General features: G+C 38.1%; 2 protein-coding genes across 3 annotated transcripts in view; both read left to right on the top strand.

Moving 5' to 3' along the window:
- The first annotated feature begins 7,330 nt into the window (after positions 1-7,330).
- LOC149798764 (uncharacterized) lies at positions 7,331-10,139 on the top strand. Its single transcript, XM_089957289.1, has 4 exons — positions 7,331-7,701; positions 7,963-8,034; positions 8,244-8,407; positions 10,028-10,139. Exons 1-4 carry the CDS (start codon positions 7,567-7,569, stop codon positions 10,137-10,139), a joined length of 483 nt encoding a protein of 160 aa, XP_089813415.1. The 5' UTR covers positions 7,331-7,566.
- A 3,455-nt stretch (positions 10,140-13,594) lies between these two features.
- The window catches only part of LOC149798763 (signal peptidase complex subunit 2-like), a 41,572-nt gene continuing 37,814 nt past the window's right edge, over positions 13,595-17,352 (top strand). Inside the window, exon 1 of one of the 2 annotated variants that reach the window (XM_089957641.1) lies at positions 13,595-13,699. In XM_089957641.1, the coding sequence (XP_089813767.1) occupies positions 13,664-13,699 (36 nt within the window). In that variant the 5' untranslated portion in view covers positions 13,595-13,663. The remainder of the gene's footprint in view (positions 13,700-17,352) is intronic. The other variant, XM_089957640.1, reaches the window with a different exon arrangement.

Below are 17,352 nucleotides of genomic sequence, written 5' to 3'. Positions count from 1 at the left end.
TCTCCAGCTTGTACATCTTTCCTTTTTTATGTTTTTTAGGTCTTGTTCTGGAAGGTACCGTCTCTAAGGTACCGTCAACATTGTACCGTAGTGTGATGGGCGGAAAGGCCATAGAAAGGTAAGGGCAGTGCGGAGACCATCGAGTATGTTCCAGAATAGCTGAATCTTTATAGATACATAGATCCATTCGTAACTTCAGTCCGCAAGCGAAACACTGTACCTCGTATCCCAATCCTGACTCAGGTCCCAAGTAGACATATCCTGTTCTAGCTAAAACATGCGAAGAAGGTAATCCTTCCCTATCCGTAGGCCATTTCTGAAACGTGTCCAATCGACGGGCACAATCACAATAGTCAGGTAAGAAGACTGGAAAATGGTAGGGTTTGAACTTGGAGTTCTCATCGGGTTTCTCACTCGATTCTTGCTGTGGCGAAGTCATCCTTCTAGCGTGTGACTATCCTCTTACAACCAATGTTTTATACCAATGTGTCCATACGGTAAGGTGAAATGATTGGGAAGTCGCACTCGCTTCTGGTACACGATTTGACAGACTTTTTCCAAGGGCCGACTAACGATGTGGTGAGTGGGTAAACGTACAATCTTGTTCGGTTGATAGGTGGTCACTTTAAAGTTTCCATCCTCTCCGGATTGCAAGGCTTCTTTCAATACCCCAAAGTTGACCACACGACTGGTACGATAATTCGGAGTCAGTCCTTTCACTTTGCACGTCGTGTGCATTTCTCCTTGTTTGTCCCGGTTTTCGTAGCCGTAATTTTTGGGACCGCCACTGACGAAACTTAGAATCTTGTCGTCGGGCTGCTCGTCTGTCCAGGCTCCTAAACGGTTTCCTTCGATGTCAGGGTGCTGTTGACTCGGGTGATGGATGTAAATGCAACTGTCCGTGTCAAAGTACAGGACGCGTTCCCCTAACAGTTCTAAAGCTTCGTACAATTTTAAGCGAGCATGAGCTGTCACGTAAGCCGCAGTGATGATATTTCCAAAAGGGTCGTCTTGTACAAAGTCCAGATCTTCTTCGTAATTGACCAAGATCAAATCCTCGCGAACGACGTCCACGTGTTTCATGTATTTGGTTTTGTCGTGAATCATCTGGAAGTAGCGGGAAGGTTCTGTCAAATATTCCGTCTTGGGTAAACACGGTCGTTGTGCCATTTTACCCCACAAGCAATTTAACATCACTTTGGCAAATGATCGCCTGCCTTCGTTTTTCTCGATGTGGTCTAAAGTGATGCCTTCTTGTTCATAGTATTTCTCTTTGAATTGTATTTGGTCTTCGGGAGTGTGACACCAGGACGGATAGCCGCTGGCTTCTTGCTTCAGTTTCAAAAAGGCATCCACGTAGTCGGCGAAAATGCCTTTCTGACTGGGATCACCCTTGTGGTATTGTTGTGTCTTGGGAAAGTGGCAAATTTCGTACACTTCTAACAGTTGGTATCCCATGTCCAGAGCTTTGAACAATTCTACGCTGACCCAGGTTCCCGTCAAGGCACGTTCTTCCTGGGTGTGATGGCAAGGTTGGTCTTGGTTGCACGTTTCGGCACAAGTACGGCACAATGGAAACATCAGTTTGCCTTGACAATGGTGAGGTAAGACGGGATGGTACAAGTCCGTGGGAGGCAAAACTTTACACTTGATCAAGCCTTCGTATTGTCGAATGTTTTTCAGGTCGATGTGTTCCGTCAGCAATTGTGGGTGCCCTACAGGAAAGCGACAATATTTGCACACGTAGGGATACAGTGAACACACGTCCAAGTATTTGATTTCTTCTCCTTTCTCTTCGTCGGCTTGGTACAGCAAACAGGTGGCATTGGTCCTTCCTCCGTACAAACTATCGCTCGGGTTCAGCGGGTCCATGAACTGGTAACTTTCCACGAGACGTTTAAACTCGGGATCGGTTTTCAGACGGTGATCGTACTCGTGTTCCCACATTTCCACCACTTGGTATCCTTGCTGTTCCAACTTTAAGCGCCGCTGACATGTGTCCTGGTACAAGTCTTCCATGGTTCGTTGCAAAAACTGATTTTTAGTGCTACGGTCAGGGTAACAGACGGGACATCCGTGAAATAAGCAACCGTTAAACTCGTACACGATCTTGGGGTTTTCTAAGTCCCAGCCATCGACCGAATACGTTCCGATGGTCTTTTCACCCCCTCCGTTGCGGGCATGCTGAATCCACTTGTCTTCCTTGTCACACAAGTAATGTAACCAGCGTAGGGCTTTGACCGAGTATTGACGTTTGACATAGTGGGTCGTTTGCGGACTGATGACAGCCACGGTGTTTTCAGGCATGAATCGTTGTCGATACACTAAGGAACACGCTTTGGCAATGGTGCAAGCTTCTTTCAAAGGATCGACCCCTCCGTGTTCCATGAACAGTTCTCGAAATTTTCCACAGCAACGCCGTAAAATGTCCACGTCGGAACGACAATACTTTAGCATTTCTTCCTGAAAGTCGAAAGGGTCCGAGGCGTGAGCCTGGTACCAAGCGTAGAAAGCTTCTCGTTGTTCGGTACGCATGTTGTCGGGGTCGTAATAGTGAGCCTCAGGTAAATGGGGTAGAACAGCGTGTTGATTGGCTTCCGTATTGAAAAAGTGTGGAAAGTACCCTTTAGCCATTTCTGTCATTCCAAACGTTTTAGGCATTCGACTCAAAGGCATGGCCAAATAGCTCATCGAATCTTTAAACTGTACTTGTCCCACTTGCATGAAAATGATTTTGGCTCCGTTCAAAGTCACTTTAGGACGCTCGGTGCCTTGTTCCGTATAGTACCTCAAAAGAAACTGTCCATCGTATCCGGAGAAATTGTGAGCCATCACCGTGGCATGACGATGACAATCTCCGTAACGTTCGATGTCCTCTTGGCTCCACGTCTTGTCGATGGGGTCTAAGACCCATTGGGCAAAATCGGCTAACGTGTTCGGTCCCCGAAAGATTTTTTCACGCCCTCCAGGAATCTTGCTGCAGTGAGGGCAATGACTGAAGATAGGTTCTTGAATGCACTTCTCGCACGCTCGATGAGCCACGCAGAAATTAGGAATGTGAATGGCGGTCTCTTGCATGCATTCGAAATCGAAAAAGATGAAAATGCCTTTCTTCTTGTGACCGTCCTCTTTCTCTGGTGGGGGTTGGTATTTTTGCACGTAGCATTCGTGTTCCAAGTCCACGATGTGGTGACAAATGTGACATTTTTTCTTTCCTGAACATACGTGTGCCTTTGCATTATTGGTACGTAGGCCTTGTCCACAGGTAGGGCACAATCTCAGGAGTTGACAAGCACATTTCTTCTGTGAACCTTGCGTCTTCAAATGTTGTTGGTAACAGGTAGGGCTGACAAACGTACGCAGACAAGTTGAACAAGGCACTGGTTCTTCGCTTAGACAGGGTGAAGAGGCCAAACATCCTGGGCATTTCATTCCACAATGCTTGTGTTGCTCTCGATTGTTATAACCATAATCACATTTCTCACAGTAATATCTGTATACCAGGAATCCGGTGATGGTGGTAATGGTATCGAAATGGTCATCGTGATAATAAACATTAATGTATTTTCCGTCCTTAAAATCTTGGCCTCGAAACAACAGAGGTCCGCGCATTTCTTGAGGGTGCACTTTCAAGGTGTATCGTGGAGCTAGGACATCTTGCAATTTTTGCATCTCAGGAATGCCACAGGGTGTGTCTTTGGACAGGCCAGCTTGTTGCAACAGGAGTTCTGCTTCGTTTCGTTGTTTGGCTCGATCGGAACGTTGAATAGTGTTCCAGGTTCTTTTCCATTCTACCGTGTCGTTCTTGTTGGTATAGGTTCGTCCCACCACGATGGCATAGGCTAAACACATCTGGTCATGAGGGTTGTTAATTCGGACGAGACTCTTTTTGGTGTTGCGAAGGTCGTCCACCAATAACATCTTTTTGCGTCCAGTCCCTTGAGGAGGAGAGACGTGGGTCATGTCCAGTGTGGCTTTACCATCGGTGATGTCAAACTGATCATTAGATTGTTGTACGTGTTGAATCTTGTCCATGACTTTGGAAGCAGTCAATTCTGCAGGGGTGCTAAACTCGATCCAAACAGGGGATTTCAAACCGTCGTGTTGTATGGAAAGTCTCAAGCGATCGTCTTCTTTGGGTTGACATTGTCGCTTGAGTGCAGTGAGCAAAGAATCCCACACCCCAGTGATAAACACTTCTGCTTTCTCTAACGGCACTTCAGCCTTGAAATCTTTAAACTTCACCGTGTATTTGTAAGCCGTGGTTCTAAATTTTCTAGAGGAGCGCTTTTCCGTCTCTCGAATGGAATAGTACTTTTCAGGGTTGACTAAGGGTGGTGAACTTGGTTTAGAGGTTTCAGATTCTGGTTCACTCATGTCCTCTTCAAAATCACTGGCATGAACTTGTGCCAAGATTTCAGCTCTGGTACGAGGCGATAGATCACGTTTCTGCCTCTTACTTTCTTCTTCTTCTTTCTTCTCAAATGAATAGGATCGTTTCATCTTGAGTGAAAAACGTCAAATGACTCAAGTTTAAACACCATAAACTAATTTATAGTCATAGCAGACCAGCGTATATAAAAGGGTGTGTGTCTTGTCCTTTCACTATTCATTTCACTCTCAAGCCGAGCACAACGATGGAAGGGACTAACCAAATCGAACGTTTCGTCAGAGCTTTGCGAGGGGTCATTAGAAAATTCTCTTCAGACCAGCCCACGGACTACTCTCCTTCCTTTCGAGATAAAAGTCAAGATACTTGCTATATCTGTAAGAAGAAAGGGCATTAGTCTTCAGAGTGTCCAGACCGTCAAAAAAGAAAAAATAACAGGGGCTAAAAAAGACAAAAGTAAAGATACCTGTTATTATTGTAAAGAAAAAGGACATTGGTCTCCAGATTGCCCAAAAAAGAAACAAGAGGAATCAGAAGAAAAGAGGAATTCTTCAGAAGAAGAGAGGGATTCTTCAGAGGAAGAGAGGGATTCTTCAGAGGAAGAGAGGAATTCTTCTGAGGAAGAAAGAAGACAGGTGAAGAAAAAGAAACAGGAGAAGAAAAGAAGAAGGGAAGAAAGCGAGGAGGAAGAAGAAGAGGAAAAGAGTGTGACGGTGAAGAAATTCAAAAAACAGAGAGACTAAACAAGGAGAAAGAAGAAGTCAATGAACTTTTAATTTAAGTGTTCTGTTGTGAATTGTGAATTGGATTGTAAAAATGGAGAAAAGAATAAATTAATGATACAAGGTAAGTGTCTTTGAGTTTTGATTTTAAAATAAGAAGCTACACTCACGCACTCATACAAAGACACGTACTATAAGGGTAAAATGGGTGGGGTTTTTTTGAGTTATTGGCAAATTGAAATTGTATTTCTTTTCGAGAAATGTGGGTGGCCCTGAAAAGGGCCTTTTTATTTTGGTGTAGGGGGTAAGTTTAACTAATCAACTTTAACTGCCTTAAGCCTTTGCCACGGCCAAGGCCTACTTCTGGACTGCGTAATGTTGATGATGATGATTGGGTTGAAATCACTAAGGGTGGTACGGTAGGCTTAGTCACAGGGTTGACGTGTTTAGCTCGGGAAGGTCGTATTCTCTTCGGTCGTAATAAAGAAGTCTGATACATTTGTTTCAGACTTCTTAACTCCGCTAAAATGTCCAACAGTACCGTGACCGTTTGATTTTCACCTTCTTGTTTCTTTGCTGCTACTTCTTCTTGCTGTTGTTGCTGTTGTTTTTTTCTTACCTCTTCTTCTTGCTGCTGTTGCTGTAGGAGAAAAGCTTGTTCCGCTTCCTTTTGTCGTTGTATAAATTTCTCCAATTCTTCTTTCTGTCTCTGTCTAAAATTCTCCACTTGCGGTAATGAAGAAGGTAACGAAGGTTCCGGAACAAATTCACCTCTTCTGAAAGTAAGTCCGGGTTCCCTTGGGCAGTCTCCCCTGTTGGTGCACCCCAATGGATCGTTTTCTGAGTTTCCGTCATGTTGAATCACTGTCATATAGATTGACTGCACACAAGCGCTAGCGAATCTATATAGACCAACTGACGTCACAGACTGCTCTCTTCGGATTGGATGCGGGCTGACTGAATTTTGTAACGCGTGTTTGGATTGGTGAATGAACTCAATCCGTTTCAATCCTACCTCTACCTATAAATAAGCGCAGTTCACTGCATTGATTCACCTGTTCTCGTCGCTTCAAGATGTGGACCACAGTCGAATCATCCACCCTTGTGTCTTCCATGATGTTTAGAACGGACATGCTCATGTATGTCCGATCCAAGTGGACCGTTGTCTACAGGACGAACACCAGTCTGTGGATACGTAGGATCTACGTAGAAAGACAAGGATGTCTCAAAAGAGTGCTGATTTACGGGCCAACAGTGAGACTCAGCCTAAGGACAAGAAGAAGACCAATGCGGTGCCCTTTATGTTAATGGATACATTAACATAAACCCAAAGGCTCTTTTCAGGGCCAGCCATATTTCTCGAAAAGAGAATGACTTTTCAATTGCCTACCCCTTTTTTTTTAAAAAAAAAAATTTTTTAAAAATATAAAAAAAATCCCATGTTCAATTCCCCTTGTCCCTAGACAAGCCCAAACTCTATTCCCCCATGTTAAATTCCCCTTGTCGGTAAAAGTGACCCACGATTTATTCCCATGTTAATTCCCCTTGTAGGTAAAGTGGCACACGATTTTTCGCCATGTTAAATTTCCATTGTACATAAAGTGGCCCGGGGGGGGGGGTCTGTAATGCTAATTCCCATTGTACGTAAAGTGGCCCCTATTACTACTACTGTATTCGTTGTGCTCGGGAAGTTAGGCCACGACAGCATGCAATTGCTTGTGACGTGTGTGGATTTTGGCAACATCGCACGTGCAGCACTGGTAAGTACACTTTTAAATATATTCCTAAAGTTGTGAAAATCTTCATATTCACTTCTATTCAATTGGAAATAGGGGAGCACAAGCAAAAACATTTATTATTCTTACGTACTCTACCTTTTCTTGAAGTCACAAGAACTACAATGAAACATATAAAGATGACGGTGCAGGTCATTGATAATAAAATTATCAATGAGAGTTTTGCCTATTGTGGACTTTTGCAACACAGGGCACAAAAAATAAGAAAATTCTTTAGTTAAGAAAATTTTCTTTATTTACGACAATTAAGACACTACTATGCAAATGATGGCGATATTTAACTTCATGTATTCAATTAAATCACGTATGAATTTTTTATCCTTTGCATGTTTTAATTGTACACCTACAGAGTATGAATCGAAAATATTTATCTGAGAAGATTATATAATAAATTATTTATTCTAGGAATATCCTTGCTGGCGTACAGGGATGCTGTAAATAGCAGAGGGGAAATCAGTTTTACATGCAGGCCATGCAGAGAATTTAATCAGGTATGATATAAAGCAACTAAATATTAAGAAATTATTTCTACCACGTATGACCATGGCGGTGGAAGGTGAAGACAAAGACGAGCCGATGAACCCAACTTTGTTGTATATATAAACAATTAAAATATAGTTGATTAATTTCTCATAAAATTAACGGCGTTTATCCAGAAATGCTGCTGACAAGTCGTGACACTATTTTGCATTTATTAAATACACCTGATTCGTTCACAACGTTTCCAGTGACCATAGGTGTATCCGATCAAGACCAAGATGAGCCAGTAGATCCGCCATTTTTGGAGTTAAGTGTAAGTGTTTAAAATTCATGAAGCGACACGAGGAATTTTAAGAACACTTGTAATAAGGTAAATAACAGTACAATCATGTTCATGTCGTATTTATGTTGTATATATAAACAAGTAAAAATATAGTAGATTAATTTCTCATACAATTCAAGGCGGTTATTCCAGAAATGCTGCTGACAATTCGTAACACTATTTTGTTCATGATGAGCGTTTATCGAGGAAAATTTTGTATTAATTAAATAAATCCTTAATCGTTTACAACAGGTTCCAGTGACCATAGGTGTATCCGATCAAGACCAAGATGAGCCAGAAGACCCGCCATTTTTGGAGTTAAGTGTAAGTGTTTAAAATTCATAAGACGACACGAGGAATTTTGTTTGTAAGGCGATGAATTAAACCACTCGGTTTTCGACTGCCTTAATATTTATACTTCCATACGTCACAATTTGCCGTTATACATATGATGAAACTAAATTAAAAATCATTATCTGGTGCGAAGAAAAATAGAAAATGTAATGTCTTTTATTGTTTCATTTATTTCATAGACCCCTAGTATTGGCGATTTGTCGACTGATATTCTGGTGGCCGAGTCAACGGAAATTGAAGTGGATCCACGTGGGGCGATTACGATTCCCGACATCCCCGACGCAGACACTTCATTCGATATAAGTGACAGAAACATTGATCCAGTGAATATTATTGACGAAGAGTACGTATACGCAAGTAATACTAGTAATATTTGCGAAGTTGAGACACGTTATTATAAACATGATTTTGAATTCCTTGGTAATCATATACAAACATGAAACATGTGCAACCACAATACTTCCTTTCAACATAAATGCTTAAATTTTGTATGATTGCTTGCATAACATTGTTTATTTCAGGTCAGTGCACGATGTTTTGACTGAGACGATGGTCGAATACCGTGGTATAACGTATTCAATCCTAGAGGGATCTTCACAGAAATATACCAGACTATTGGTGTCCAGTCTTGGATATTCATATGGGGTAAAGGTGTGTGAAAATGTGTCGATCTTAATAGTATTTACATCAGTTATTGTAAACGTAGACAAATACATATGATTTATTTTCAATTTCTTCAAAATCCTGGACAAACCTTTTTACTTATATCGACAAACAAATTCCACATGATAATTTCAATACATACTTATTGAATGTCCCCTAATTGATTGTATAATTGATAATACTGAATACTGTTGTTTCTAGGAAATTAATCACATATCAATTACAAATGACATGTATATATCAAATGCGTAGTAAAATACATCTTTCTCGACCTTACTTTGTTACAATAAAATTGGTGTGTGTGTGTGTTTGATATCAAATCTTTAATTATATTACATTTCCTCATTGGACAAGACTGCTCAAGGACATACATAATGCATTTCTGTCCTTGCAGCGAGATAACGTAAATTCTACTTTGTGGCGCTGCACTTCTAGAAGTCTCAACGTGAAGTGCAAAGTGACAATACGCCAGCAAGGGAACTTGTTTGTTCAAAGCTATGCTCAGCCCCCCCCCCCCCCCCGCGCTGTATCTGATCGTCAGCTAAAGGCACAGGTGTACGCCAAGGTAAATTTTTGTCAGCATAGCATGTTACATTGTCAGCTAATTGTACCTTTGGTACATAAACAACGCAAAATTAGAATTATAACAACAAAAATTACATGTAACTATAATTATTTAAATATTCAATCCTAACACAGTGGTGATACTAAAGGCAATAATCGTGAAATGCATTTTTAATATGCTTTTCGTAATTTTAGTGGATTTCGTGGTAAAGGCAAGAAATTTTCATACATGTTTAGTGTTTTATTATACGCTTGTGATTACCTCCTTTGACATAACAAGATTTCCTCCTTATCAAAGGTGAGACGTGCTGCTAGAGAGCAACTATTCACACCAGCCTTGAAAATTGCAGAAGACGCTATTCTGGAGAGTTCTGGACCAGATACAGTCTCTCTCCAAAAAAAAGGCGCTTTTGAAAAGAGTTGCCAATAGAACAAGAGCGAAACTACGTCCAGAAGAGCCAAGAACGTTGGACTTTGAAGTTTGTGGTTTATATAGAAATCAGACAAATCTACAGTTCGATATTAATTGACTATAAAATTTAAACTAATTGATTTTTACTTTTTTATAATGTTTGCTCATTATTTTTAATATCTGCTGTCAATTATATTTTGAAGATAAAATGTATTATATATAGTTTGTAATTAAATTTTGATAGTTTAAAGTGTGAATATTTTATGACATGAATGATATTGACAACAATTATCTATTTGTTCGTTATCTGTTTTACATTTTCAGGCTGGCACCATCGTATAAATTCAAGGGCAGTACACATGGGGCTAGGCTTATACCAGTTAGTGCCACTGCTTCGGAGGGAGGCCGATCTCGTGCGCTTAGCCGTCCAGTGTAACGACCTAGGACGTGAGAGACGAACCTACAGATTTGAAAAATCATTAAATACACTTTGGGACCAGTACATGCAGCATGTGATCAAAGCCTGTCAGTTTTTGAGCTCCGTCGGCGAACTGTATGGTCTCAGAGTGTAAGTATAAATAATCACGTAATTGAGTCGTAATTAGACTGATCTTGAGTTAAATTTATCGAGTTCTGAGTAGTAAAATCGTTATGTCTTTATTTTGCTGAAAGACATGATTAAACTACGTCGTTGATGAAATGTGACCTGTTAATTGCGATCTGCAATGCTGGTCGCATCAGTACAAAAATCTAACAACCCACACTTTCAAATGTTATTGAGAACAAATTAAAAATAATATTAAATGCAAATGTCGTCATTTGAGATTTGTGAAGTCATGTGACTATTAATACAAATGGCGAGTACTGGGTCATGTTTCATCTACGCCGTAGTTTCGTCTTGTCTGTCACCGGATTAACGACATAATGATTATAATACTTGCCATTTCTGAGGAAATAAATAATTTTCCTATCGATTTCATGCCGATATGAGTCAATATAACAAAGTTTAAATTTCTAGGCCCGCTGGTAAGCGACTACCATACCATGGTTAAACTCTTTTTGTTACAAGACAATATTCATATTATTTGCGTTTATTTCTTTAATACTGTAATAGGAAATTAGAATTTTTATTTTGTACATTGAAATAACTTTATATGCCAATTAGGAATACAATCAAACTTGTTTCGTGTGATACATTTTGTGGTTTTGTGCATGATCATCGTTTCTGACTTTTATGTTTTTGGAGAGACTAGCAAGAGAACATTGTTAGATTTAGAAAATGCATGTTTTATAATCTAAAATGTTTTTTTAATTCTATTCAGTAATGGTCATATGTGAACGTTGAAAAAGTACTTTCATCCTGGAAAACCCCGGGAAATGACATGGAAATTTATCTTTAGAAAAGCTGAATAACCGTGAACGACATTACTATATCCCTCTGATATTCTAGGATTGAATCCGATATCGTCATATTAACGTCGGCAGCCACTGTAGTGCAAATTGGTTAAGTTTTTAAGTGATTATCTACGTATGCATGTTTTTATAGTTCGATGATTATTTGTTGCTGTTATTGTAGAATTAGTTAATATATGTTGCTGTTAAATTTATTTGACAGCCATTATGAGCAATATTGTTGTAGTATTTGATATTAGATATTAATATTCATGTATTATCGATAATGATTGATATTATTGACATATTAATGAATCTGTAATGGCATTAGCGTTTGTCTTTTTTGTGCTTATACTAGTTAGACATGATATCTTTTCTTCTTTTTCTCTTTCTAACCTATCATGCAAATTTATGTTGTTCATTTTTTATATATAAATAACCTCTTAAATCTTTTCCAATTGTGACTTGACTTTCATTGCAACCACAAGGCAATAACGGTGCTTACTAAGCACAGAATATAACAAATGTCTATTGAAAGCATAAATTATAATCAACGCAGATAAAATACGCATACACGTATTAACAATATTGAATGTATATGAAACAGGAAGAGTCAATAGTCTTCGCGAATTAAAATATTCATCCATCCATCATCAATGAAATTGCCATTACTTATTTAAGGCATTACCATGACAAAGTTGGCATACACAAACCACACGTGGGTGACACTAAATCGTATTCATTCTTGATATGTTATAACAAAGATATTACTGATTCGCTTTACATACAATGTTTTCTTACACAATTATTATTTGCCTTCCTTGTTCATCTTACATAGAACATGTATTAGCGTCTCGCAATTATTCTCATGATAACTTGACGTACGATTGTGACATACGGCACAGTGATTCTCTACTGCACATTTTTTATAGACATTTACCAGTAAAACAAGAATTTGATATTACATATTAGTTACTTTTATTAGACATGATACTAGTAATTGGTAATCAATACATAAATGGGCCTTTTCGGACCGGGCCTTTTAAGCACTGGTCCGTTTTGGTCGTGGGCCTTTTTGGTACCGGTCCGTTTTGACCCGTAACCGTTTGATCAAGGGGGCAAAATTGTACGTCCCTGTAATTCACATGAAGGTTTTCGGGTGGGCTATGATACCACCCGAAGATTAGAGAGAAGGAGAAGAGAGCAAGTGGAATTAGGCAGTTGTGCGAAGCGCTGGGCCGGGAGACGGAACAAGGGTACCGGAGGTACCGACAAAGAGAACTAGGAGAACGAAAACAAGAGTACCGGAAGTTCCGACAAGGAATACAAGGTGGAAGTTGCAGATGAGTAACATAGAAGGGACATGGGAATGAAACACTATCACCTTTAATTTCGCGTGATGAAATATTTGGCAATTTGGATAGGTCTTGTATTGATTGGAAGCAATCGCATTGAAAAATTGTCCTGTAAATGTTGAATACCGAGATATAGTTTAATAAATTGTTATACCTTTCACCTTATTATTTTAATTTATTTTATACACCTAGACCGTCGGCTTTGCTGACTGGGGGTTCGGAGCTATTTAACCATTTAATTGTCCGTCATTTTGCGGGGGTAAGTAATAATTCCGTGGGGGGGGGGGGAGAGGCCTGACAAATGCTGTCCATCATGTAACTGTAGATGTTTTCAGTTCAACACATGAAACTTTGCAAATCTGTATCAGTCAGCAGCTTCACTCAATTTGTTGTAGGAATTAAGTCATTTTTGCGTAAACCAGTTCGATAGCTCTAATTCAGTGACCACCGTAAATTTGTTTGTCTATTTTTCCCTTTTTTTAATAAAAAAAATACTTCGGCCATTTTCAGAATTTGTTTTCCTTAAGACATATTTTTTAAGTTGCTCTTTAACTCATATTTTCGGTTTGTTTGACCTTGTTTAAACAGCTCATTGTTGCCTTTTTTTCTTGAAGTGGTATTCAGTTCAGTGTATGGTTTTAATTACACGTGCCAGTTTATATCTATGTAGTGGGTAACAAATTTATCTTTATTTGTTATATTTGGGGACAGTTGATTATGTCCCGTTTCTAATTGAAATTAATTGCTTCTTAAGTGATGACCATTAGCTGTAAGGTGTTGCCATCTTATGGGTATTAGAGGATTGGTCTTAATGTAGTCGTCTAAATTAGTTTATGCTTCCAGATCAATCTCAGAAATATATCCGGTTTCGACGTTGACATGTATTTCAAAACGATTATATTTAATTCATTTCATTTGTTCATTCCATTTATTATGGACTCATCACACTTAAAAACACAAAGGGATATTTAGACATAAAATACATTGAAAGTACCAAGCAGGTATTTTGGTATTTAACATGAGAACGTATTTATTTTATTTTATTTTATTTTGTATTTTGTATTTTAGATCCCATGAGAGTAACACTAGCAAATGTCCGGTGTTATGTTATATGCTCCTCTCTTGATTCTATTATTATGTCTCTAAAACGTGAAACCAGTCTGCCAACCGGATCGACGTGTATTTCCTGTTACGGTTTTATGCAGACCGAAAGATGGCAAGCAAGAAGAATGGAAGTTTGTCGCTTAAGGTTAATTATTAGTCACGCATTGAAAAATGACAGAAATATGGTTATTCCTTAAAATTATTTGTGTATATATGCGTCCACATTTTGACTGATTTCAGTCACTTGTCCTGTAAACGTTGCGCAGTGTTCACCCATATGGGCACAGTTAAATTTCCAATGACCGTAATGGGATGTGTCGCCAATTTACTAAGACCGACAGAACATGCAGCATCCTACAAAAAGTATAAAACGATAAAAAGATATTTTGCTCGATTTAAAAAGAACAAAACAATTTCCTTGTGTAGTAGGGCCCACCTGGTGACAATCGGTTCACGGTTATAAATTAATGCAATAAATGATTATGTTTTGTGCATTTTTTATGTCCTTAATGCATTTTGTTATTAGAATTGGTAGGGATATAAACAAGCGGGAGGGTACATTAATACTATAGATATCCACAGTAAAAATCTTTTCTCATTTCCCAGTTTTCATTAGACTTACAAGGTAAGACATCGACTCAGATATTTATGTATTGCAGGTTGAGGTCTTACTGCCTAAATAACGGTGCTTTGTAGGATGTTCTAAGTCGACTAACATTGAAATGAGAAGTCACATTTTGAGGAATATCTTACACGCTTGGCAACCCTTATCGGTGCTTTTCTGCGAGTTATAGTCGTGATGTTTTACTCAGACTTTACTTACTCTGATATCCTTTTTCTAATAAATTCAAATTCTCACACAAACAAATGGACATGGTTTCAAGATCTGTTTCCCTACGTTTCTATTTGCTGGAATGTAAAATCGGTTAAAAGGATACGTATCTTGAACAAAACAAAGCTTTCTAATAGGTATTCCAAGCACTTTTAGGATATCAGCAGATACAGTTTAAAGCACTAAGCTGTTATTACCATTCTTAAGACCTTAGTATGAAAATAAAATGTAGATAAAATCATGTAAATCGGTCAAATACTTTTCAAGATATAACCTTTCAAAGTTTTTGAGGGACTTGGGAAATTTGCAATCCCCACAGAAAATGCATTTAACCATCAACTTCAGAGGAGTAAAAAAAATAATTTGAAACTATACAACTGTGGCATTTACTTCAAAGCTAGACAAGTTCCTTCTTATTCAAGAAATGCAAGCACTACAATCGTACACAAAAAATCATTCTTTTAGGTTCACTTTGAAACAGTAAAACTGCAGAGGGTGGCCTTACTGGAAAATATAGAAATTGATTTTTCCGTGACTTTGCAACCCTGCTATAATAAGACTATGACATTTAAATGCAAAAGAGAGTATGTTCCTGTGAGAAAACCTTCTGAAAACAAAGCCCAATTTTTGTCTGGACCAACAGGTATGAAACTTTTGCCTTACCAGATCATAGAAATCGGGGGAAAAGAGCAAAAGTTTGAATGTCCCCAAAAAATGCAAAAACGACAATTTTCAAAAGGTCACAACTTTTTTTTATTTATTAACAGATTTTAATACTTGTACCAAAATGCAGGGTATTATATAAAGAATGCATGCAATATACAAAGAGTGTCAAAATGGAGTGTATTACAGTCTTAATGCATGCATGCTAATAAAGTAAATGTAATTATGATAAAGCAAAGATAGGTTACAAGGCAAAAACCATTGATAGAGTATCAAAATCTTTCGCTACGACTAATGTTTTGAAGATAATTTACGCTTCAGACAGTAGATACATTTGTAAATATCATAAAGGACTGCTTTTTTAAAAAATAATCAGAAAAGTAACAGCTTTAACAAAGTTTTAGCGTGAGAATTTTATTCTGCTGTATTTTGCTGGTCAATGTGTCCAATATTTTCAACTTTCCAAGTTTGGCCATCACTTGAAACTAGTTGTACATTGAAGTTCCAAAACATGACTTGACCTTGGCAATGTCGTGACTGGCTGGTCATTCAAAAGGATCGGTTTTGGTTTTCATCTGGCATAAAAGCTGTACGAGTGCCAGATCAGGTTGGTGTACTTTCAACACTTGTCCAATGTAATATTGGTCATCGTAATACAGAAGCAGTATGAGGATAGGCTGTCTCAGGATAGAGTTTCTTAATCCACTCATAATAATAAACCTGAAATGTGTAAGGTTAGAAAAAGTTAAGTCAGATGCACTTGAACTGATGAATATAACAAAGCAAAAGAAAAATATTAAGAAGTGAAAGAATTTAAATAAATTTCTGTTGATTATTTGTTCATCCCAAAAGAGTTTTTTGTTTTTAAAAATGGTCCTGTTTTGTGGTTGAGCATTGACTTCCTACAGGGTTCCCATGCTACCGGGAAGTCAGGGGAAAAGTCGGGAGAAATGGTAATATTTTTTCCTGACCATGAAAAGTCCTTGAATTGTGCAAATATTGATGAAAGTCGGGAAAGAAATGGGAATTTTCCTCCACAACTTGATGCCTGAAACAAATATGTAATTGAATCGTAACTGAACTAATCGTGAGTTAAATTTATCGACTTCTAACCAGAATATTAGAAGGTTGCATTTGGATGCTTGCCATAAATATATATATGTTGAGACAATCCAAATGATCAGTGGATTAGATTCGTCTAGTAGACTTTTTGTTTCAGAGACAGGTCGATATCCATATTTTTTTATATATGGAAGGTATAAAAACCAGTCTAGCATCACCAGAGGCCAACATGGTGGCGTTAAATCATAACCGCTTAGCGGATGGGCTAGCAAACAAACATTAAATCAAGTTATACCTGCATGACATTGATATTAAAATGATTTATTTTCTCACAAATTGCGAGTATTAAAATTGTTATGTCTTTAATCTGCTGAAAGACGATAAAACTAATGCGTTGATGAAATTTGAGCTGGTACTTCTGTCAAAACTTAAATCAACCCTTTTGTAAATGTCTTTAAATGATGGAATTTTTAACCAATCATCTTAAGGAGTTTAGGTTGGTTGAAAAATCTTGTTTGAGATTTTATTGACACATAAATTCAGGGTTAAACTTTTTTCGTTACAAGATAAGATTCTAATACTTTGCACTTATTGTTTGTTTTTTTTTCTTCATACTGTGATAGGAAATGTTTAATTTGTATAACATGCACATATATATCTCTAGAATTGTTTTGAGTTAAATGTTTGAAAGGAACCAAAATAATTTATGCTCAGTATGTTGTTTCCACGTAGTAACATAATGCAGGTCAGCAGAGAAAATTTAGAATTTGTATTCTGTACATTGAAATGACTTTAAATGCAAATTTATAGGAATATAGTCAGATTTGTTTCATGTGACTCATTTTGTGGTTTTGTACATGATCATCTTTTCTGACATATATGTTTTGGAGAATCTTGAAAGAGAAACATCTTCAGATTTGGAAAATGCATGTTCATGATCCAAAATTTTCTTTAATTCCATTTAGTAATGGTCATATGTTAACCTTGAAAAAATTGATTTCATCCTGGAAAAGACCTGGAAATTTAAATTTAGAAAAGCGTGAGAACCATGTTCCTACATGAAGCCAAATTAATTCATTTCACACAAAGTATTTAAAACAAATTAGGTACTTTTAGCTACATTTAATGATGCTGACCTGAAAATTTACTGAGTTGTTATGAACTGGAAACAAGGGGCCCCGAGTGGCCGAGTGGTCTAAAGCGCTGTCCGTTACGGATCACTGCCATCTCACCTCTGTCTG

Source organism: Sinohyriopsis cumingii, chromosome 5 (assembly GCF_028554795.1).
Source record: "Sinohyriopsis cumingii isolate HCF-2022 chromosome 5, ASM2855479v2, whole genome shotgun sequence".
In the NCBI taxonomy this organism is placed as follows: domain Eukaryota; kingdom Metazoa; phylum Mollusca; class Bivalvia; order Unionida; family Unionidae; genus Sinohyriopsis; species Sinohyriopsis cumingii.
The sequence above is the reverse complement of the archived record's forward strand: the minus strand, read 5'-3'. Positions and strand labels throughout refer to the sequence as shown.

What these genes read in the sequence shown, in the direction of transcription:
- LOC149798764 (XM_089957289.1), top strand. Translation starts at nt 7,567, where the DNA reads ATGCTGCTGACAAGTCGTGACACTATTTTGCATTTATTAAATACACCT. An exon ending in CGCCATTTTTGGAGTTAAGT is followed by an intron (nt 7,702 to 7,962) that starts GTAAGTGTTTAA and finishes CGTTTACAACAG; the next exon opens with GTTCCAGTGACCATAGGTGT. An exon ending in GTGAATATTATTGACGAAGA is followed by an intron (nt 8,408 to 10,027) that starts GTACGTATACGC and finishes TTACATTTTCAG; the next exon opens with GCTGGCACCATCGTATAAAT.